Source organism: Lampetra planeri, chromosome 53 (assembly GCF_965212315.1).
Source record: "Lampetra planeri chromosome 53, kcLamPlan1.2.h2, whole genome shotgun sequence".
NCBI classification, from domain to species: domain Eukaryota; kingdom Metazoa; phylum Chordata; class Hyperoartia; order Petromyzontiformes; family Petromyzontidae; genus Lampetra; species Lampetra planeri.
Window position 1 is genome coordinate 2,314,290 of NC_136159.1, and position 22,904 is coordinate 2,337,193.

The window sequence follows — 22,904 nt, forward strand, 5'->3', positions numbered from 1 at the left end:
CGGGCGCGGCACGGGCTAGAGAAGAGATGGAGTGATATGGTACAGGAGGACGTGGAGCTGAGTGGACTTGCCGATGACTGGTACCAGCGGTGTCATGATCGGCTTCAGTAGAGGAGGCTCGTGAAGGACGCTACTGGGCAGTTGGAGGCAGTCGCCCTCCAACAACAACGGGGGGCGGAGGAGCGACGCTCACAACAACGAGCGGAGCGCTGGGTGGCTAAAGCACAGCAAGTTGGTACAGTTGGAGCCACAGGTGGTGCATCAGCCTGTCATCTCGGTCATCTCAGTCAGTCGACCCGTGGCACCTGCTGGGTCTGCCCTGTGACCTCCTGCCAGCGGGCGTTCGAGACTTCACGTGGCCTCAAGGTGCACATGGCCTGGCACAAGCGCCGTGGTGACGTCACCGCCACGTAGTGGAGAATGGCGGTTGTTGTTGGTGTGTGCGTGTGTGCGCGCGTGGGTGTCTCCGGGGGAGGTGCCTCTAAAATGTCACAAACTCCCCCCACGCCCTCCCCACGTCTATTGAAATACATTCCGAGGTGAAACGCAAAACCGGGAGGCGATTACGCACGGGGAATAAAAGCAGCTCGCTTTTAAATCGCGATTTTTCGATTTCGCCCGCCCGCCCGCCCGCCGCTCCGCGATTCAGAACCAGGTTCTAAACCCCAATTCCTGCTGCCACAGAGGGGCCCGGCGAGAGACGAGAAGTAACGCGCAACCAGAGGGGTGACTGCAGCACAATGGCAGGTACGTCCGCGTGCGAGCGTCAATTACTCGAACCAATTGTTTCTTAAGAAATGACATACATTAATTATCATGCAGAGATTTATAATATCGGAAGGAAGGGCATTCCAGACGGCCGCAGAAGCGCATCTGATCGCGCGTGATGTGACTACCGTATTTTGTTCAATGGCTCGCAGCCGCAAGCCGCTGCATGCGAGGATGAACGTAGTTCGCGTGATGGTTTACCTGCAGCAGAATGGGAGATATGCCCCGCGTGCGAATTTCAGAATTTTTAAAAACAAATTCTCATGCAGACATTCAATGTATGTTGAACTTATTTCGCACCGTATGTAGCCAACTGTGCTAATCGGAGGTGCGGGGGAAGGACAACAAACTAAACACAAAAGGCAGTTTAAAATAAATTAGTTTTCAATCGAGATATAAAAGTGCTTAGCTCTCCAGCGGCATCCTAATATCGGAGGGAAGAACGTTCCAGACGGCCGCAGCAGCGCATCCGAAAGCGCCGCGAGACGCGGTGACCACCGCTCTCGTTCGATGGCGAGCAGCCAAAATCCGCCGGCTGCTACGAGGATGAGCGGAGTTCGCGTGATGATGGCTCACGCTCCTTGACGAGATCAGCGAGGTGATTCGTGGTTCATTTGTGGCGAGCGCTTTGCGTCTCACGGCTGCAGACCCTGATGACGCTGTTGCTCGTTCGGCAACCGCACGGCCGATGTGTGGATTGCGGCGTCGCGTTTCGTTGATTCACTCTGACGGCGGGGTGGTGGCGCGGTGCAAACGTGCGCACATTTATGTTATGGTCATCAATCAAAACCCTCGATAATTAAATAAAGAGTGGGGCTTGGCCAGGAGGCGTCACGGCTAGAAATGTGCGATCGTGAGAAACAACGAAGGAGCACCCAGCAAAAGGGAATAGATTTTAGTTTTGGTTTATTGGTTGCGATTTTGAACAACAGCCATATCAGACATTGGAACATCTAATCGGCACAACCAGTGTGTTCGCTGCAGCTCAAAACGCTCACTCCTACAAGGCGTGTGGTGGTGAAGTTAGGAGATGTCCCGTGTGTGTTTGTGCGTGCTCGCCATTTGAAGGCCTGGAGGCCACAATCGGTGATTTCGCCGGCACTGTGCTCAGGGAGGCAGTGCCGTATCCCGACAGCGAAGTGAAGAAGAAGGAAACTTATGTCCATGGAGCAATGTTCTGGCAACTGGGGGGGAGGAGGGGCAATAGCGTGGCTTGGCAGGGTTCTGCACAATCGCGTGGCACGGCATCTTTTATATGGGGGTGGAAGTGTGGCCTGAAGGTCTGCGGGGGGCAGTGTTTGGTCTGCATTTTGTACACTTTGGAGAGGACCTCCACCAAGGAGATGGAGCCGTGAGCTCAGTTCTTGTGCCGGATGAATCGCAGGATCGCGAGAGATGACGGCAGCTTGGAGAAGCTGTCATCCAGCAGTGGATTGACCATGGCTGCTGCTGATGATAATGAAGTTAAATTTAAAAACAGAGGATTACTTGGCTGGAACATCTCTCCGTGAAGGACCTCGGTTGTTGGGGCATGCCACGTTCGAGAACATTTCCACAAAACTTAGTCGGCCCGACTTGCTCCAGTGCCGATGCGTTTAACGCGACTCCGATCTCTATGAACAAGTTGTAGCAATTTTTAAAAATCTGTGACCAACACGAGCATCGCAAACGCGACGTATCGACTGCCTCCCTTGTTTGCGTTTTGCAGGTTTCCGTCATTGTCTCGTCATTCCGTGCCTGCTGAGCATCCTCTCCGTGCTCTACGTCTACATCAAGCAGCCAGACTTTGTGCACGTCACGTACGTACTTCCGACCGGCCGACCGAATGACCGCAGTTCGTTGGAACGAGTGAATTGGAGCGTCGCATTCAAATGCGTTCGAACGTGTGCCCCCTTTCGACTGCCGAGGTCACAGTGAGACGAGTGTAACTTCGAGCGCGACGTCAGGGTGTCTTTCACCACCGCTGTGAGCAGAGGGCGCGCGCTGCAATAACGCACCCGCAGTGATAACCAGGGCGGCCCGCCGGAGTAGAACCGCTAACCTCTGCGACAAACATGTGGCCCATGACACAAACGTATCAAATGGCAACATTTTACAAGGCACGGGCACCAAAAAGCCAAGCCGGGCCGCATCACAGATGAACACAATCGGAATATGAATGTATACTGCAGGAGGAATCCGATGAGCTGTAAAGCTCTTTACCACGGGTCTCCAGCTAAATGGCGCCGCGCGTTGCTCGCCACGTGCTGCGCGTGCCGAGTGAGAGCAAACAAACTCCGCGTCCCTTAGCGACACGCCGCGTCTGCTGTGCTCCTCCAGCATTTACTCGAGAGGGGCGCTGCGCGCTCGCGGTCAAGGCCAGCAGCTGGAGCCGCCCACGTCGCTCCCTCCACGGGTCACCGATGAGCCCACGACACCGCCCGCCTCGTCCACGCCACTCGCCACCACCGCGCCCGCCGGCTGGTACGGAGTCACCGAGTGTCACGCGCACGCGAGGGAGCGCGCGCGCGCATTCCTCCCCGCGAGCGCGAGCCTCTGTTGCCCGTTCTCTTTTTCTGACCTCCACATCGCCCCTCCACTCGTTGCCGTCCCTCCCCCCCTAGCGCTTTCCGTGATTCCCATGACCACGGGAAGGGGAGGTGGAGGGACAGTCGCCGCTTTCGCGCTTTGTCAGATGCGCTTCTGCGGCCGTCTGGAACGCTCTTGCGCCCGATGTTAGGAGGCCAGTGGAGCTAAGCGCTTTTAAATAATCTCGGTTGAAAACTCGTATATTTTGAACTGCTTTTTGTCTTTAGTTTGTTGTCCTTCCCCCGCACCTCCGATTAGCGCAGTTGGCTACTTACGGTGCGAAATAAATCCATTGAATCTCTGCATGAGAATTAGTAAAAATAAAAGTTTAACATACATATATACCTAAGTAGCCTCTAACGCTGTCACTCATTCATAGATCAGTGTAGCACGTCCCTGCCATCGACATCATCCCATTCTGTCACCGTTCTGCAAGCCGTGCCAAGCGCCTTGAGTGAAGGCGCTCGAGAAATGCAAATTAGACAAGTCAGCAGTGCCAGCCATCAGCCCTTCACGGATAGCGTCCACTCGCTGAAAATGATTCACCTTTGTTCTCACAAATGAGGAAGACACGTGTGCGTGCAGCCCACATTGCCGACGACCCTTGCTGTGGAAAGGTGAAGTCATACATTCTTCTTCAGCTTACCGATGTTTTCCGGCTATAAACGATGATAAGACACTTCGTTGAGCGATCATTTGTGATGGCCAGGTCGCTTCTGAAAGAGAGCTACAACATAGCTCAGTGGGCCTTACCTGGTGGAATAACAAAAAAAACGTTGGTTTTAGTTAATTTGTTTATTTTTAGTGATTTGCTTACTTTTCCAATGCTTTGCACTCCTATTGTTTTTTTTTTGGACTGTTTGATGTTGTGACGTTCTGACGCCCGTGAAAAAGAGTTTCACGGCTCATCGGATTTCTCCAGGATAAATAAAGATTCTGAGATTGTGGGTGAGCTAAAAAAAAAGGACATCGAAATTGCACACGTGACCGTCACATTTGACTTCCGTTGCATCAGGTGGTGGAGGGCTCCCTACGACACACATTATGGAGACAGATGGTTACGTGGCCGAACCACCCCCGTGCCCCCCAAAAACCGAATTGTGAATCGTGGCGTGTGCTGCAATCTCCTTCAAGGGGGCGGGGGGGGGGGGGGCATCGTCACCGCCTCCCACCCACCGCTGGTGGCGAACCTGCGTCGGTTTTGTCCGGTGTGGTTCGTGGACACGCGCCGCGCCAACCCCGCTGGTGCACATTGCCCCGGCAGCGTCACGTCAGGAGGGGGCCAAGCTAACGGGGCTGGGTGCGCCTGGCTGAATGTGCAACACTCTAAGCGTTTGTCTGTGGCAAACGCTTTTTTGTTTGTTGTTAAAGCTTACCTGTGCCGAATGGGCATAGTTGACTTTCATCATTTACTTGAAACGTTTGGGATTAGGTCGTGCTTCGGATGACTGCGAGCATTAGGTCTAGCAGCGGGAGAAGCATTAAAACAAAACCCCGAACACACAAATTAATCCTAATTTTACATTTGCAGCGACGAATGTTGATTGCGCCGTCTATTTAAAGGTATCGATGAGCACGTGTGCTTCCCACGCACTCGCGCTGATCCGCACCAGAATCCGCATTTGGATGGACTCCCGGGGCGCCGGTCGTTGAGCGGCGATGTAAATGTCACGCGGGTCCACTCGACGTTTGCGTTTGAATCGTCACCGGGTCGCTTGATTGCACACACACAGTGCCTGCCTACGCGAGCTTAAGGTGTGTCCACTCCACCTCCCTCCGGGTACAGATTTCAGGTCTTAGCCGAAGGAAGCCCGGGCGCGTGACGGCCTCCGGTCTCTGCCGAGAGCCTTGGTGCGAGCACGCGCCTTGCCCAGGTGCGTGCTTGCGCCGAGACAAAGTCCCAAGGGTCCACAGATCGCCACTTGGGTTACGCGGAATCGAAATGGGAATGTGCATTTATTAAGCCGCGGGAGGAATCCGATGAGCCACGAAGCTCTGTTTGTGTCACACGTGTCCAGTCGGGGCACGGGGTCAGAAAGTTACAACAACACACAATACAAAATATAGGAAATGTAAGCAAATCACACGCAGACACACGCAAAAAATCCATTTTTATTTTACCAGGTAAAGCCCACTGAGCTGAATGGCTTCTTTTTCAGAAGCGACCTGGCCACGAATTGATAGACTCAACGAAGTGGCTTCTCACCACGTGGAACTTTACAGCAGACACGGCACCCTACGACCACCGCTCACCACCAGCTCACCACCGGCTCACCACCGCTCACCACCGCTCACCACCATCATCGCAGCCACAGCGGAGTGGCGCTGCAGAGGCAAAAAAAAAATCACCCACGTCATGGTTCTCATCGCACGCGCATTGCTTAAACGACCACCCACCCACCCATTCGTGGCTCATAAAAAAAAAACATTTTTTTTTCACATTTGACTCAAAATAAGTTGATCCCGACCCATACTTACGATAACGTTTGCCGAAAATAACTTTGCGCGCGTGGCAGCTCACAACGACGACATGCGCACGCTGTCTGTCGAACGTCTTTCGCACCGCACGTAGCCAGCCGTGCTCACCGGAGGTGCTTTGCTTACAGGACCTGCCCCGGGCCCGTGACTGTGGCGAACAGCAAGAACGAGAGCACCGTCTTGAAGTGAGGAGGGATGGGGTTGTTGTTGTTGTCGCGTGAATTGCGACTCGGTGTTTTTCTTTGCTGACAGCGGCGTTCTTCATTGCAAGGGCCACTGGGGGCCTCTGGCGTGCGGGCCACTGACAGCATCGCAGCGTGTGAACACCCCACCCCCCCTAAATCGATCATGGCTGTCAAACCCCCAAAGGTTTCAAATGTGTAGTGGCTCTCAACATTGATGATGGCTTATCGGTGAAAGTGCCCCCCCACCCCGACCCCCCGCCGCCTCTGAAAGTGAGTGGAGAACGCTGGCTTGCACGGCGGTGACTCGCAGCTCCATCAATCTTCTATTTTAGCGGGCAGCGTGAACACGGCACGCATCACGAGCAGCGCCAGTTCGAGACCGTGTTAAAGATTCGTATCCTCCGTCTGAAAACGTTCCGTAAAGTTTTCCCTATCCTGCTAAGTTTCAGCCAACATTTGTTTGACCAGGGTGAGGACTCACGACAGGATGATAGGGTTTTATTGCCGGAAAGGGTAAAAGCCATTCGAATGTTTCGTACTTTGATATCCCATGATAGAACTGCTCACTCCGAGCTATAGATGCTCTGATACGTGCGGCATTGTCTTTGTGCTGTTCGCCTTTGGGAGTTGTTCTCTGGTCTGACACTGGTGAGACTTGGCCATAAAGAAGTCTGCCTCTGGTGTAGGTCAATCAGTTTGACAGACAATCAATATATTATCGGAGCATGTTTGTTTGCATGTTCACCACAAGTATAAGGCGTGTGGCTAATGCAGACTTGATTCCTTGCAAAAGGTTTATATTTGATGTTTGAACATCTTAACACAGCTGTATTATTGCCAACATGGTAGAACAGCACAAATAGGAAAATTAAAATGCAACAACGAAGGAAAATAGAAAATCTGAGCAAAACAAAATAAACCCCAACAACAACTGCATCGCAGAATACATCGGAAAGAGTGCACGATCGTCATGAACATGAAACAAAATACATTCCTATCAACGAACGTTGCCTCGGACAAATAACTTTTAAAAAAATTCATAGCAAAAAAGAAAGTTACGGAATTACCAGGAAACCCGACGGGAGCTCTGTGCGAAGAGCCGGGCGCTCGGTCCGGACTCAGCGGGCGGCAATTTATAGAGCGCTCCAACAAATACTCAGTTGGGGCTACTACTGCGAGTCCAAATCCCGATCAAATGTAGTCGAAGGCATCATTTCATTGGTGTCAATAAAGCGATCTACCACTCTGTGAAAAGCTGAAAGTTTTTTTTTATCATAGAACTACCGGACCCTGTCATAGGAATGTGGACATTTCCATTCCTGGCTCAGGGCTGGGGAAGTCAACAGTAGTTGTCCTATGGTCAGACTCGCCCTGGCATCGGAGCATGGAATTTGCACCATTGACTCAGAGCAATAAACAGGAAATAAGTGCCAGCCGGATATCACTTAAACTCGTGTGTTGTGCAATGCCGTCTGTTGTGTTTTTTATGATGAGATTATCCACATGTCGTATACTTTGTGTGCATAACCAGGTCTCATTATGTTTCTGCATTCCACAGCCTGTGTGACCATCACCTCCCCGTATTCCTAAACCCGTACAATCTGTCAAGCGCCAAATACAACCAGTTTGAAAACATCTCGTATAATCTGCCCTTCGGAATATGCAACGTTGGTGAGTCGCCTGCGCACAAATGCAATTCCATTTTACGTAAAAACCACGCAAATTGCTTTGTAAGCACGTATGGCTTATGTGGCTAGACCCGTGCCTCTGTATCCAAAGTGGTGTATCCATTGCCCAGGAGTGCGCTCTCGTGATACCAACTGGAGCAACACGCTGGCCCATGATTCATAACTCATTTCAGGGGGGGTGGGGGCAATGCCGGGTTATCCCAGTAGCAACAGTAGCTACATATTCTACGGGCCTCACTCTTTCAAGGGCCCCGCGCTAAATGCTTTCAAGCTATCAATTCAGGTTCAGTGATTCTGCACTTGCTTTATTACTATAGTACTATACCGCCTTCAAATTTTATGAACGACTGTGTGTTTAAGGTTAGCGATTTGTCGTATTATTTGGCTGTATAGCAAATGAAAAAATACAATTACTTTACTATGCAAGTAAAAAATGTGTGTGTATTAATATATATATATATTTTAGGGCCCCTTTATAACATATGTTACAGGCCCCGCACTAGCTTGATCCGGCACTGTGTGGGGTGGCGGTCATGTATTGATCTGGCCAAATTTGTGTTGCAAGCTCCTCCAACCGCCCGAACGCAGGCACAATAAGTTGAATTGTCACCAAGGGCTTGAACGCGCCGGTTTTCGTTGTTTCGAATCGCCGGCAAACAAAACAAAGTGAAAGAGCGATTCTCAGTTGCCAAATCGAGTGAGCTTAGACGCGAGACGTTGCGCCAAGCACGTGGGTGGCGTGTGCGGGGGGGGTGCAATGACCCTTGCAACCTGGACACCTTTATTGATTTTCAGTAGTTTACTATTAAGATTAAACATACATTAATTACATCCACCCGCGGTTCCTAACGTGAGGGACAGAGCTAACCCTTGCCCCCCTCCCCCCCCCTTAAATATAGAACTCGAACTCTGCCTATGGCCAAGCATCTTCAGGATGAGATCCCAAGTAGCCAGGCGAACAGCGCTGTACAAATGCAGAGCTGCTGGAGGGTTTAGAATAACCTTCACTCGTATGGACACGGACGCACTGACAAGGCAGAAGTGGAGTGTTGACCAAAGTGATCTAGCACTCTGTGAGAAGCTGAAATTAGTTTTTATATTCTTATTATGGAACTCCCGAATCCTGCCATAGAATTGTGGAACTTCCCACTACTTGCTCAGGGCTGCCAAGAGAGAGGAACACAGGCCGGCTGCTCATTTGAGCACGCGAGGGAAGTCGACAATGGTTGTCCTATGGGCAGACCTCGCCCTGTCATCGGATGTGCAATTTCCATCATTGACTCAGAGCAGTAAACAGGAGAGAAGCGTCAGCCAGATGTAACTTCGACTCGTGTTGACCAACGTTACACAATCATCTCAAGCGGAAGACTTCCTTTACAACACATGCACAAGCCAAGGCTGATGTGAATAACTCGTAACGGTACGCTTAGTAACCATAACATTCGATTCATAAACACCGCGCACCAAAATCCATCTGAGCACCGAAAACGGAAATAATATTTCAGCCCGTGATCAATTTTTGCCGATGAAAGAATTATATTTTGGGCAACAAAAACCTGGGAACAGTTTTATTTTGCATTCCCCCATTATCATTAAACCATCGTCTTCCTCCATACCGGGTGATACCATCACGAGTCTCGATAGGGAGGATACCACCACGAGGCTCTGTACGAATTCACAGTTTTCCCTCTGGATGGGCCACATGGTGTTGTAACGCAGCCCAGATGACAGTCGGCCAAATGAGGAGCATTATTCTGGTCAACAGTCGTGACTTCTCATCTAATCGAGTCAAAACCAGTCCAGGGTGTGTCTGCCTATAACTAATGCTGCTGTATAACAACAGTAGGTAGATTGTAAACCAATTTCCTTAGAACGGCTTTTTGTGCTTAGTTTGATGTCCTTTCCCCACACCCCGCACCTCCGATTAGCACGGTTGGCTACGTACGGTGCGAAAGAAGTTCAACACGCATACATAGACTCACACAGAGACCAATAGACTCACACAGAGATGCATAGACTCACACAGAGACCCATAAACTCACACCGAGACACATAGACTCACACAAAGATCCATAGACTCACACAGAGACCAATAGACTCACACAGAGACCCATAGACTCACACAGAGACCCATAGACTCACACAGAGACACAGAGACTCACGCAGAGACACATAGACTCACACAGAGACCAATAGACTCACACAGAGACCCATACGACTCACGCAGAGACCCATATACTCACACAGACACATAGACTCACACAGAGACCCATAGACTCACACAGAGACCCATAGACTCACACAGAGACCCATAGACTCACACAGAGACACATAGACTCATACAGAGACCAATAGACTCACACAGAGACACATAGACTCACACAGAGACCCATAGACTCACACAGAGACCCATAGACTCACAGAGACACATAGACTCATACAGAGACCAATAGACTCACACAGAGACACATAGACTCACACAGAGACCCATAGACTCACACAGAGACCCATAGACTCACGCAGAGACACATAGACTCATACAGAGACCAATAGACTCACACAGAGACACATAGACTCATACAGAGACCCATTGACTCACACAGAGACCCATAGACTCATACAGAGACCCATAGACTCACACAAAGACACATAGACACACACAGAGACACATAGACTCACACAGAGACCCATAGACTCACACAGAGACACATAGACTCACACAGAGACCCATAGACTCACACAGAGACACATAGACTCACACAGAGACCCATAGACTCACACAGAGACACATAGACTCACACAGAGACCCATAGACTCACACAGAGACACATAGACTCACACAGAGACACATAGACTCACACAGAGACACATAGACTCACACAGAGACCCATAGACTCACACAGAGACCCATAGACTCACACAGAGACCCATAGACTCACACAGAGACCCATAGACTCACACAGAGACCCATAGACTCACACAGACACCTATAGTTTGTTGTCCTTCCTCGGGACCTCCGATCAGCACGGTTGGCTACGTACGGTGCGAAAGAAGTTCAACAGACATACTTACATAAAAGGCTGTGGTCAAATGTGACTTCACGTTGCTCTACATACGGAGTTTTAAACGTCTGCTTTCCTACTACTCGTGGTCATCCACGAGACGGAGTGCTTTTGGTTAAAGGGCTTGAGGTTGTTGGAGGTGAGAGAGTCGGGGGTGGGGGGGATGCACGTTCTATTTAACACGTAGGCTTTCGCGAACAATATCATCCACAATAAAAATCTGTATTGTGGATGCATGTACTATGTTCTTTTTTGTACGGAGGTGCGTGAGAAGGACAACGAATTAAACGCACAAAAAGCGGCGTCGAAGAAGTGAGTTCGCCAATCGAGGTGACTTTAAAGTGCACGGCGCCGGTGGCTTCCTCACATCGGGAAGGAAGAGAGCGTTCCAGACGGCCGCAGAAGCGGGCATCCGAAAAAGCGGCGCGTGACGATGCCGGTGACCGCCGCTCTTTGGGTGGTGGTTTAAAAAAAAATAAAAACGAAAAACCAAGGAGAAAGGCAAAGAAAAGGCAAACGAGAGTTGCGCTCAAGCACGAGGGTAGATACCGTGGCCTCATCTGATGCATCAAGTGAGGCCGTTTAGACGCACGCTGTCACTAAAGCAGTGGCAAGAGATCAACGTCCTCCTCTCGTGTCCCGTGCGAGTTTAAGTGGCCTCTGCGGCAGTGGCTAATCCACAATTGAACCTGTAACTCAATAAATCGAACTTATAGCTTTCCCTACAAATGTGTGGCCTTGCATGTGTCTCTTGCGAGATGAACAGTAACAACCCCAGTGGGCAATGACCTAAGTCAAAGAGAATAGGCAGACCGGGGTAATATAATTATATATAGCTCTCAGGAAATTCACCTTGCGGATGCAGCAGTGCGATCCTTGTTGAGCTGTATAGATATTTTATTGTGCTGCAGACATGACGCCAAGAGCCATAAAATGTCACAGGGTAGAGTACCCATTTCATGGCTGTAAACTTTAATTCCCAAGGTTTTCTTTATTATACACTCACGAATGAGGCAAATGTGTATATTGCAGCAGTAACAAGATTTGACGCATCCTGCTATGCGGCGGTACAATGCTATACGAGTGACTAACTCTTCTTGGTTCTTTCGGTAAAGTCACGTAGAATGGAAATAATAAAATAATAAAAATAAAACATAATAAAATAATTATCACGACGTTTCGGCCACAACGCAAGCAGCCGTCCTCAGGTGGAGAACAGGTCTGTCGAGAAGACAGAGTCTGAATGACAGACCCTAGTCTTGGAGCGACTATTTAAACTGGGATGGAGGGGGAAGAGCGCCTTGACAAAATAATTTGCATATCAAGAGGAATTTAGCATATTTATGGGAAATGCAGATATGCGATTAGTACTACTTGTGAAATGCGTAGGAGGTTTAAAGTCATATCTGCCCGTGCATTATGCAGCATTAGCAGCATCCAAGGGAGGGGATAGGGGTAACATTAATAAAGGGAAGGAATCTTAATAGTATGTAGCTGCAGTAACGAGTGACTAACTGTGAATCCTTTTGTCAATCCTGCGTTCTCTCGCAGAAAAGAAAGTGAAGTTGGTCTTGGATTTAACGAAGAACTACAGCTTACCCGCGCAATTACAGAGGTGGGTGAACTTGCGATGGACATCTTGGGCGTGTGAACGATCCCCGGCGAACCGAGTTCGATCCCCGCTCACGACCAGAATCAGTGGCGAATATATGAACGGATTCGGAGCCTCCCCGAGTTCGACTCAGCGTCAAATGAGTACCTGGTGCGACGTGTAAACATCGCTACGAGGGAGACAAAGGCGGCCGGGCGTGGTGATGACCACACCATCCCTTTGTGTGCCACAGTGTTAAGGATATGGGGGGGGGGGAAGCTTCGTCTTTGTGATCGTGTGTGGGGAGCAGTAAGGCAGCAGTTATCTTGCTGCCCCATGAACCCGGCAAACCGAGTTTGATTCCCTCTCAGTGACGATTAGGTCGACTCAGCCTCAAATGAGTTCCTAGTGTCATGTATAAATATCGACACTAGGGAGACAAAGGCGGCCGGGCGTGGTACTGACTACACCACCCCTTCGTGTGCTGTTACGACCTTCATCAGTGCTCGCTAACAGCACTTGCCCCAAAAGCCTATTAAGGCTACACGGGGGATCTTTGTCTTTAACTTTGGTTACACACAGCAACTATAGAATCGCCACAACTGGAAATTGAGTTTGACGTCGAAGATATGTGAAGGACAGCGTGAACTGGATGGTTTTATTTAGGGCGCTCAGGAGCGGGTGAGTTTGCACATTGATTTGTGTATGCTACGGATTCCGTTAAACCTCATGAACATCTAAGAGGAGCTATTAACAACAATAATAATAATTTAATACATTTGGTATTCGCGCCGTTCTCAGGCGCAGGGCAATCACGAATGCCTCGACGTCTCACAGGTGGACGTAGTCTGCCAATAGGGAGCATGTGGATTTCCCTCCCTCCCACCCTCCTTTTTTGTTTGTTTTTAAAACGATCAGACGAGAAAGATGCTCAGTCTTTCGGCACTTTACTTCGTTCATCATGTCGTTTGTTTGTATTCTTTTTTAAATCAAAGATATAACGCGGGTTTTCCGTGTAACATCAGTCCCATTGTGTGTTACTGTGTTCATAGACACCAACAAGAAACACAAATCACCCTCAAAAAACCCATCACCAGATCCCCTGCTGCTGCACTACCAGCACCATAGTGGCGAAGGCACCTCCCTCCCCTCCCCTCCCTCCCCTCCCTCCCTCCCTGCCTCCCTCCCCTCCTTCAAATTTTGGACCACGGCGCGAAAACACGATGACCCCTATTCATTTCGAATGAAGTCCAGACGGAACGTGTTTGCATGGTTCATACACCCACCCACAGTGATGACCAGGGCGGCCCATCGGTTTCGAACCTTGGGTGAACACGCGACCCGTTTGGACCATGTCCGAGATCACAATTAAACCAACAACACCTTCGTGTAACTCTTCTTACAGAATCTTAATTCAATACGTATTCATATCAGCGATATGCATCAATGCGCTCTCGCATTGGTTAAAATTAATTGATTCGTTGATTCATTTTAACACGTAGGCTTTCGCGACCAATGTTATTCATAATCAACGTTTTTGGGTTTAGATCGCGTTATTTATAAATGTGTCGTAACCCTCCACCACCCGACACGGCCAATCAGTAAGAAATGTGTCACGTTGACAAAAGACAAATAGTTCACTGCTTTAGCCCACCGGTGTGTTGAAAATGTTGTGGCTTCAACACACCGGTGGGCTAAAGCAGGAACTATTTGTCTTTTGTCAACGTGACACATTTCTTACTGATTGGCCGTGTCGGGTGGTGGAGGGTTACGACACATTTATAAATAACGCGATCTAAACCCAAAAACGTTGATTATGAATTTTTGATTCATATTGTTTCAGGTTCTCCAACAGGTCCTGTGTGGTGGTTGGAAATAGCTTCATCCTCAAAGGGCGCAAAATTGGTAGCATCATCGATTCGTACGACACCGTAATAAGGCAAGTCACGTGTTTCGCGATGAGAATGAAACGTCACAGACTTTCTCAGCCGATCACGGGGGGAGGCGGGGGGGGGGGTTGGTCGGGTAAACCAAAATAACAAGAAGAGATTAAAAAATATATTTCGAATTCGGTAAAAAAAAAAACGGCTCAATATTTCAAAAGCCGCAATGCACCGTGGGTGAATACGAGACGGCGGTGAGTTTTTAATAAATAACAGTCGCATCCGGCCCTTAAAGAGTGGCATGCGGCTCCTGAACAGCAGGTTGATGACCCCCCCTGGTCTATGGCAACGTGAACCCCCTTCAGCGCCGGTTGGGTAACTCCCGCACTGTGCACGTGAACGAAGCTTCCACTGTTTAACACGTGGCAGGCTTTTGCGACCAATATTATTCATAATAGAGGTGTTTGGGTTAGATCGCGTGAGTATAAATGTGTCGCAGCCCTCCACCACCCGACAGAGGCCAATTGGTAAGGGATTCGTCGCCCGATGATGCTGGATGTAATTGCCAGCGAAACGTTGTACTCAAATTGTAAATGTTGCGGATTGGCGTTTCGTTTACGTAACAAATCCCTTACCAATCGGCTGTGTCGGGTGGTGGAGGGTTGTGCCACATCTATACTCGCGCTTTCCGCTCTAATGAGCCACATTGAGCAATTGGTGTTCATGTCCTGCTTGGCAGCCCTGAGCCAGTGGTGGAGATTGTACATTTCTATGGCAAGGGCGAGTCTACGCATAGGACAACCAAATGTTGGCTTCGCCACAACATAATACAATTTTTATCGACCCTGGAGGAATGATGAGCTGAGACAGTTAGATCAGTGGTTTTTAACCTTTAGTGCAGCTTTGCATCCCTTCAGTTCTCAATCGTAAACAATTCTATAATATTAATGTGTAATATTAATTGTGTAATATTAATCTGCAATATTAATGTGTAATATTAATGCGTAATATTAATTGTGTAATATTAATCAGCAATATTAATGTGTACTATTAATGTGTAATATTAATGTGTAATATTAATGTATAATATTAATAAACACATCGGGATTGAAGAAACAAAGTAGTTGTACTGACATGCCCGTGCTAACTTTGTGTTGTCGATTATTTACCTTCTAAAAAACAATCTGTCCATGTCTCGCACCCCCAGAAAAGAGCATCTCTCGCACCCCCAGGGGCTGAGTGCACCCCAGGTTAAGAATAACCACTTAAGTTAGATGCTAATCAACACATACATATCATCTAATGGGCTATACACGGGGCCACTTTTTGTACACCAATGCAGAGGAAAACCGCCGTGTGCGCGCGCGCGCGTTGTTGTTGTTGTTGTTTTGTTGTTGCTGTTGTTGTTGCGACCGTGCAGGATTAACGACGCGCCGACGAAGGGCTACGAGGAAGACGTGGGGAGCCGATGCACGCTGCGCGTCGTATACCCCATGACGGCTACGAAGGACCAGCAAGCACGTGACCAGAACGACACCATAGCCCTCTTCGTGCCCTTCAAGGCGGCCGACATCGATTGGATTCTCAGAGTTGTGCGGGGTGTTGTCGCGGTGAGCGCCGGGTTTTGGTTGTTGTTGTTGTTTGTTTGTTGTTGTTGTACGGGCGTTTGGCAGGTAGCGGTCGCGGTGAGATGGGAATATTGAAAAAAACTTTAAAATATTGTTAGTCTTGATTGGAAGCTTTCGTGACTGCAGGAACCGATACGCTTTGGTTCTTTCGGTAAAGTCACGGAGGTAGAAACATAAATTTCGATTTAAAGCTTTCGTGACTGCAGGGATTCATCTTCTTGGTTCTTTCGGTAAAGTCACGTAGAAGGGAAGTAATAAAATAATAAAAATAAAACATAATAAAACAATTCTCACGACGTTTCGGCCACAACGCAAGCAGCCGTCCTCAGGCGAAGAATGAGAACATTATCAAGCTAGGAGCTTATATAGGTGTAGCGAGGAGGAGCGCCTTAACAAAAGAATGTGCATATGAAGAGGAATTTAGCATACCAATGGGCAATGCATAGGAGGTGGGCGGAGGGGTTTCAAAGTCCCATTATGCCCATGCATTATGCAGGATCAACAGCACCACGGGGGGGCGCAAGGAACAGCGTTAATAAAGGAGAGGAATGTTAGTGATATGTAGCTGCATTTGCCAAACAACCACGTAGAAAACCAAAGTGAAAACTACATAAAAAACTAAAATATAAACTGATACTTACTATACTCTACAATAAGCTGAGTTACTAACAACAAATAATAAATTACAATTCTACGTCGTAAGAAGTATATAATATACTTCCATCTAAACTTTATTCTCTTAGCATATACAGTACTATATACTGCCATAGATAAACCCAACATTAAATTATATACTGTATTGCTGTAAACCACCCTATACTTTATACATTTTAATATAACACTATGTATTATTCAACTCACCCTAATGTGTATCGAAATGGTTTATTACGTCCTTCCAATGATTGCTAAGCCTGAATCCATCTTCTCGGTTAAAATTGTCTCTGTGTTTGTATATGTGGATCGCCTCATGAACGAATCTCTCATGATAGCCAGATGGCTTGCAGAGAACCTCCGTCTTGGAGAAGTCAATGTCATGTGAGCCCACTGAGTTGTAACAGTGGTCTGCCACGGCTGAGGTGTTTGTCCTACCGTGTTTTAGATCAGCTTTATGTTCACGAATGCGGTCTGAGACGTGTCGTTTGGTTTCCCCAATGTAACTGCTACCACAGAGGCAACTTAGTTTGTAGACGCCAGGGTACTGTATGTCTGGAATCACATCTTTCACAGACGGTACCAGATCACGGATTTTATGTACTGTGTTGAATCGGACCTGGATCTTGTGTTTAATCAGGATTTTGGAGATCTTTTTTGTGACCCCAGCAATGTAGGGTAAGGTGATGGTCTTGAAAGGCTCCTCAACAGGATCTTTCTTGATGGTTGGAGTGATGAAAGCCATCACTCCAACCGTCAAGAAAGATCCTGTTGAGGAGCCTTTCAAGACCATCACCTTACCCTACATTGCTGGGGTCACAAAAAAGATCTCCAAAATCCTGATTAAACACAAGATCCAGGTCCGATTCAACACAGTACATAAAATCCGTGATCTGGTACCGTCTGTGAAAGATGTGATTCCAGACATACAGTACCCTGGCGTCTACAAACTAAGTTGCCTCTGTGGTAGCAGTTACATTGGGGAAACCAAACGACACGTCTCAGACCGCATTCGTGAACATAAAGCTGATCTAAAACACGGTAGGACAAACACCTCAGCCGTGGCAGACCACTGTTACAACTCAGTGGGCTCACATGACATTGACTTCTCCAAGACGGAGGTTCTCTGCAAGCCATCTGGCTATCATGAGAGATTCGTTCATGAGGCGATCCACATATACAAACACAGAGACAATTTTAACCGAGAAGATGGATTCAGGCTTAGCAATCATTGGAAGGACGTAATAAACCATTTCGATACACATTAGGGTGAGTTGAATAATACATAGTGTTATATTAAAATGTATAAAGTATAGGGTGGTTTACAGCAATACAGTATATAATTTAATGTTGGGTTTATCTATGGCAGTATATAGTACTGTATATGCTAAGAGAATAAAGTTTAGATGGAAGTATATTATATACTTCTTACGACGTAGAATTGTAATTTATTATTTGTTGTTAGTAACTCAGCTTATTGTAGAGTATAGTAAGTATCAGTTTATATTTTAGTTTTTTATGTAGTTTTCACTTTGGTTTTCTACGTGGTTGTTTGGCAAATGCAGCTACATATCACTAACATTCCTCTCCTTTATTAACGCTGTTCCTTGCGCCCCCCCGTGGTGCTGTTGATCCTGCATAATGCATGGGCATAATGGGACTTTGAAACCCCTCCGCCCACCTCCTATGCATTGCCCATTGGTATGCTAAATTCCTCTTCATATGCACATTCTTTTGTTAAGGCGCTCCTCCTCGCTACACCTATATAAGCTCCTAGCTTGATAATGTTCTCATTCTTCGCCTGAGGACGGCTGCTTGCGTTGTGGCCGAAACGTCGTGAGAATTGTTTTATTATGTTTTATTTTTATTATTTTATTACTTCCCTAGAAACATAAAATAAAGCAAAAATAAAAATATTATTTTTATTTTTTTATTTAAAGCTTTCGTGACTGCAGGAATCCATACTCTTTGGTTTTTTCGGTAAATTCACCTAGGTAGAAACATACAATAAAGCAATTTTTTTTATAAATAGATAAATAAATAAAAATGTTTGCACGTATTTAAACGGCTGTACGCCGTATGTACCTGACAATTCTATTTCCCTGTACAAGAACACGGGTACACCGTATGGGTGAGTGCGTAGGGGTTGTTGTGCGGGATTGCGGGTGAGGGATTGTACATAAGCCACAGGGAAGACAAAGGCGGTCGGGCGTGGTCCTGGCCACCCACCCACCCCCTCGTGTGCCGTGCCGGCCATAAGCACTCGCCCCTAGTAAGGTCTTTCAAGGCTGTACTGGGAGGTCTTTGTCCTTGGGGGTCGTCCATAAATGACGTCACGCACCTGGGGGGGGGGGGTCAGACATTTGTGACGATGTGTAACGAGGGGGGGGGGTTGAGAAATGTGACGTCACATCAAAATGCGCAACTTTAAATAATATAGACAACACGTTCTACTTAATTAAATAGACTTTTTAATAAATGTTTTCTCCTACAACATCAGAGTGCAGCGCCACATTAAATACGCACTACAATGACAATACAGTAGTTTAAAGCGATTTGAAGCATGTTTTATATTTGGGGGGGGGGGCAGAGCTTTGTGACGTCATATTTGAGAAGGGGGGGGGGTCTGACTTTTTGTGACGCCGTATGACGAAGGGGGGGAGGGGGGTCAAAAATCGTCCAAAATCGCGTGACGTCATTTATGGACGGCCCCTTGTCTTAGCCGATGAAGACCGGCGCGTTCAAGTGGGACGTTCCTCCGCACAACGTGCGCATCCTCAACCCCGTGTTCATGCGCGTGGCCTCCCTCGAGCTGCTCAACAACCTCGTCCCCACGCGCACGAGGCGCGCTCTGGTAACGTGGATTCCCCCCCTCCAGCCCCGCCCGCAAGCCCCTCACCCCCAGCCCCGCCCCTCTACTCCCCCAACCCCTCCCCCAGCCTCGCCCCTCTCTTCCCCCAGCCCAGGTCCTCTCCCAGCCCCGCCCCTCCCCTCAGCCCCTCCTCTCCCACCAGCCCCGCCCCTGCCCCCTCAGCCCCACCCATCTCCTCCCCCAGCCCTGGCGCTCTTCCAGCCCCGCCCCTCCCCTCTCAGCCCCGCCCCTCCCGCTCAGCCCCGCCCCTCCATCAGTCCCGCCCCTCCATCAATCCCGCCCCTCACCAGCCCCTCCCCACCCAGCTACACTATAGAGCTGTGCTCTTCACTCATTTCCAGAGCGGGGGGGTGGTGGGGGGCACTTTCACCGACAAGGCATCATCAGAGTGAGGACCGTCACACATCTGAAATCATTGTCGGTGGCAGCAGATGCGCTGCTGCGGCCGTCTGGAACGTTCTTCCTTCCTATATTAGGAAGCTTCTGAAGCTGTGCACTTTTAAATAATCTAGATTGACAACCCAATTCTATAGAACTGTTGTTTTGTGTTACATTTGTTGTCCCTTCCGCTACATCTCTCAGCACAACTGGCTACAAGCGTTGTGAAATAAGTTCAACATACACACATACCCACCTCTGATCTTGCCGATCCGAGACCGGTTTAAGATGTGGAGACATGTCACGGGTTTATCTTCCGTGTGATACAGACAGCAGTCATCGCAGGGTGAGGAGAGAGTGAGAGAGATGGAGGAGGGGGAGAGATTAGGGTAGATGGGAGTTGGAGAGAGCGGGCAGAGGTAGCCAGAGAGGGTAGAAAGAGAGAGAGAGGGAGGTGGTGTGGATTAAGGCCAGAACATGCTTACAACCACGAGAATGAAGCGTTGCGCGTGTGTGATGCTGATGATGCAACGTTGAGGCTCTTTGTCTTTCAATGCAGATTCCCACCACGGGGTTCCTGACGGTCACCGCGGCCCTTCACATGTGCAGGGAGGTGCACATCGCCGGATTCGGGTACCCCAAGGCAACGAAGAACGTGGGCAACCAACTGGTGCACTACTACGGCGAGGGGCGCATGCGGCAGATCACACGGGTAGGCGCGCTCTGCAGCAGCGGTAGAACGAGTCCGTGAAATGACGCAGCGATGCATCGTGGTCACGTGGAGGAGGTGTTTCGTCTGTCGCGTCACACAGCGCTCGCTCGCACTCAACTCTCGCCTCCACTTCCACGTGCACTCCACGTGTTCTACTTGCACGTGCACTCCACGTGTTCCACTTCCACGTGCCCTCCACCTCCACGTGTTCCACCTCCACAGTGCACCCGCCACCTCCACGTGGCCACGTGCAGTTGTAAGTATTTTGTAATGGCATCGACCACGATTGTCACGTGTTGTTTTTCCCCTTCCCCAGGCGAGAAATCACGACGTCAATCCAGAAGGTTTTGTTCTCCGGAACATGATAGCGAGCGGGCTGATTCAAAACCTCACCCCATCGTAACAGCTGGAGGTGACTCGCCCCGTTACGGGACCATTGGAATCGGTGGTCAAGTTCACAGCACCAGTTTCCCCCGCACCTCTTCCTCTGCATCCGTCACCGCGAGACACATTTTGCACACGACAAAGTGCTTGCCACACAAATGAACCGCAATGCTTTGCCGATCTCGTGAAGGGGCATAAACCACCATCACGCCGAACTCCGCTCATCGTCTGAGCAGCAGCGGCTTTTGGCTGCTGGCAATCGAACAAAGCCGGTCACCGCATCGCGCGGCGCTTTCAGATGCGCTTCTGCGGCCGTCTGGAACGCTCTTCCCTTCCGATAATAGGAAGCCACTGGAGCTATGCACTTTTAAATCATCTAGATAACTCATTTATTTTTTAACTACTTTTGGTGTTTAGTTTGTTCTTCCCCCACACGTCTGATCAGCATGGTTGGCTACATACGCGGTGCGAAATAATTTCCACGTACATAGGCACATCACAACCCTGCCCTTTGCACGTCAGACCAACCACGCCAATTACACATGGCTTGTAACAGACCATTCATGCAAACGGTCTCCTACGAGAGGGGGTTAGAGTGAGATATTTAAGATAAGATATAGGGGGAAAAAGTATCCTTTTTTGGGTTTGGCACTTTTAGCGTCAAGCATCGCTATTATTATTTATATGGAACGATTGTTGAACCGAGGGAATTTATGCACAGACAGAAAGCAAATTTTGTCTTATTTAAAAAAATAAAATGTCCTTTTTTTTCTCCTCTGTGGAGGTTGATGTCAAAAGCAACTGTATCTTGTGTCCCACAATTATTTCTTTCGAATCGTGTGTACGAAATGCTGGCAACCTTTCCAAGCACATCCAACGCCAGCAAACGTAGGCCGACCATCATGTCAAGTGCAACTTACGAAATGAACGGGTGTGCCTCACGACCAACCGTGCTGTTCAAACTCGTACAACACGGAGAATCTGTGCAAGCATTGTAACAATAAGCCTCACCCACTTGCACGACTCTCACAACGGAGATCTCGGTGCAGGAAGTCCCACGGTGCTCACCGCTCGCGAGAAAACAAATTCACGGAGCCACGACAGAGAAGATGCAGCACGAGTGGCGGAGTGCGGGTGGCGGGGGCCTCACCATCTAAACAAACTCAAACGCTTGCAAACAATCTCGCCCGCGCCCCGTAAATTCTCGGTTCCCCCTCGCTTCCCTCTGCTCGCACCTCCGATGAGCACGGTTGGCCAAGACGTTGGAGAAAGAAGTTCAACATAGTAATAGGTTTTTACCCTTTCAACTGGTACAAAAACTGACACGTTTATACAAGGCATCATGTTTGCAATAACCACAACACAAGCAGTCAAAATGCAAACAAAAAGAAACAACTCTGATGATAATGATATGCACTGTCCTTGAAGTTGATTGGTCCACACCCGAGACAGCTTTTCTTAGAGCCTAGTCTCCATTGGTGTTGGACCAGATGACGCCAAAAAGCGTAATACTCAAAGACAGCGCACTATCAGAGTATTGAGAGCTCGGGGTAAGCATTTACACTGAGACCTCCTTTACCAGTGGCAAAATATAGTAATAGGTTTTTACCCTTTCAACTGGTACAAAAACTGACGCCTTTATACAAGGCATCATACGTACGTACATACGTACGTACATGCTCCCTCCCCTCCACTGGCTTCCCACTGCCAGGCAGGGTCAGCTCCAAGATCACCTGACTGTGCCGCCACACCTCCGTGTTGTCGGTCGTCCGCCGCGTCCGTCTTCGCGACCGTCACACTGCACCACGGCTCACGGGAGAACTCTCCGCAGCAGTGCGACTCACAACCTCCACCTCCTCCTCCTCCGCTCTACACCGAGAACCAAGTCCACGGTTACTGCCGAGCGTCTCTTCTCCGAGGCAGCCCCCACCGTCTGGACGCCATCATCCCGCGGCTGCTGCTGCACTTTCGCAGCAGCAGCAGCAGCAGCAGCATCAGCAGCCAACTATTGTTATCCACAAAGCAGCTATCATTTGATTTTTGAACGCAGTTCCTG

At 48.9% G+C, this 22,904-nt stretch overlaps 1 protein-coding gene across 1 annotated transcript; it reads left to right on the forward strand.

The window, feature by feature from the left end:
* The first annotated feature begins 558 nt into the window (after positions 1-558).
* On the forward strand, positions 559-21,649 carry LOC144734891 (CMP-N-acetylneuraminate-beta-galactosamide-alpha-2,3-sialyltransferase 4-like). Its single transcript, XM_078617331.1, has 11 exons — positions 559-747; positions 2,477-2,567; positions 3,088-3,231; positions 5,943-5,999; positions 7,558-7,670; positions 12,301-12,364; positions 14,184-14,279; positions 15,644-15,833; positions 19,225-19,356; positions 20,312-20,464; positions 20,781-21,649. The coding sequence occupies exons 1-11, from the start codon at positions 741-743 to the stop codon at positions 20,865-20,867; spliced, it is 1,134 nt and encodes a 377-aa protein (XP_078473457.1). The 5' UTR covers positions 559-740; the 3' UTR covers positions 20,868-21,649.
* The last annotated feature ends 1,255 nt before the right edge of the window (positions 21,650-22,904 follow it).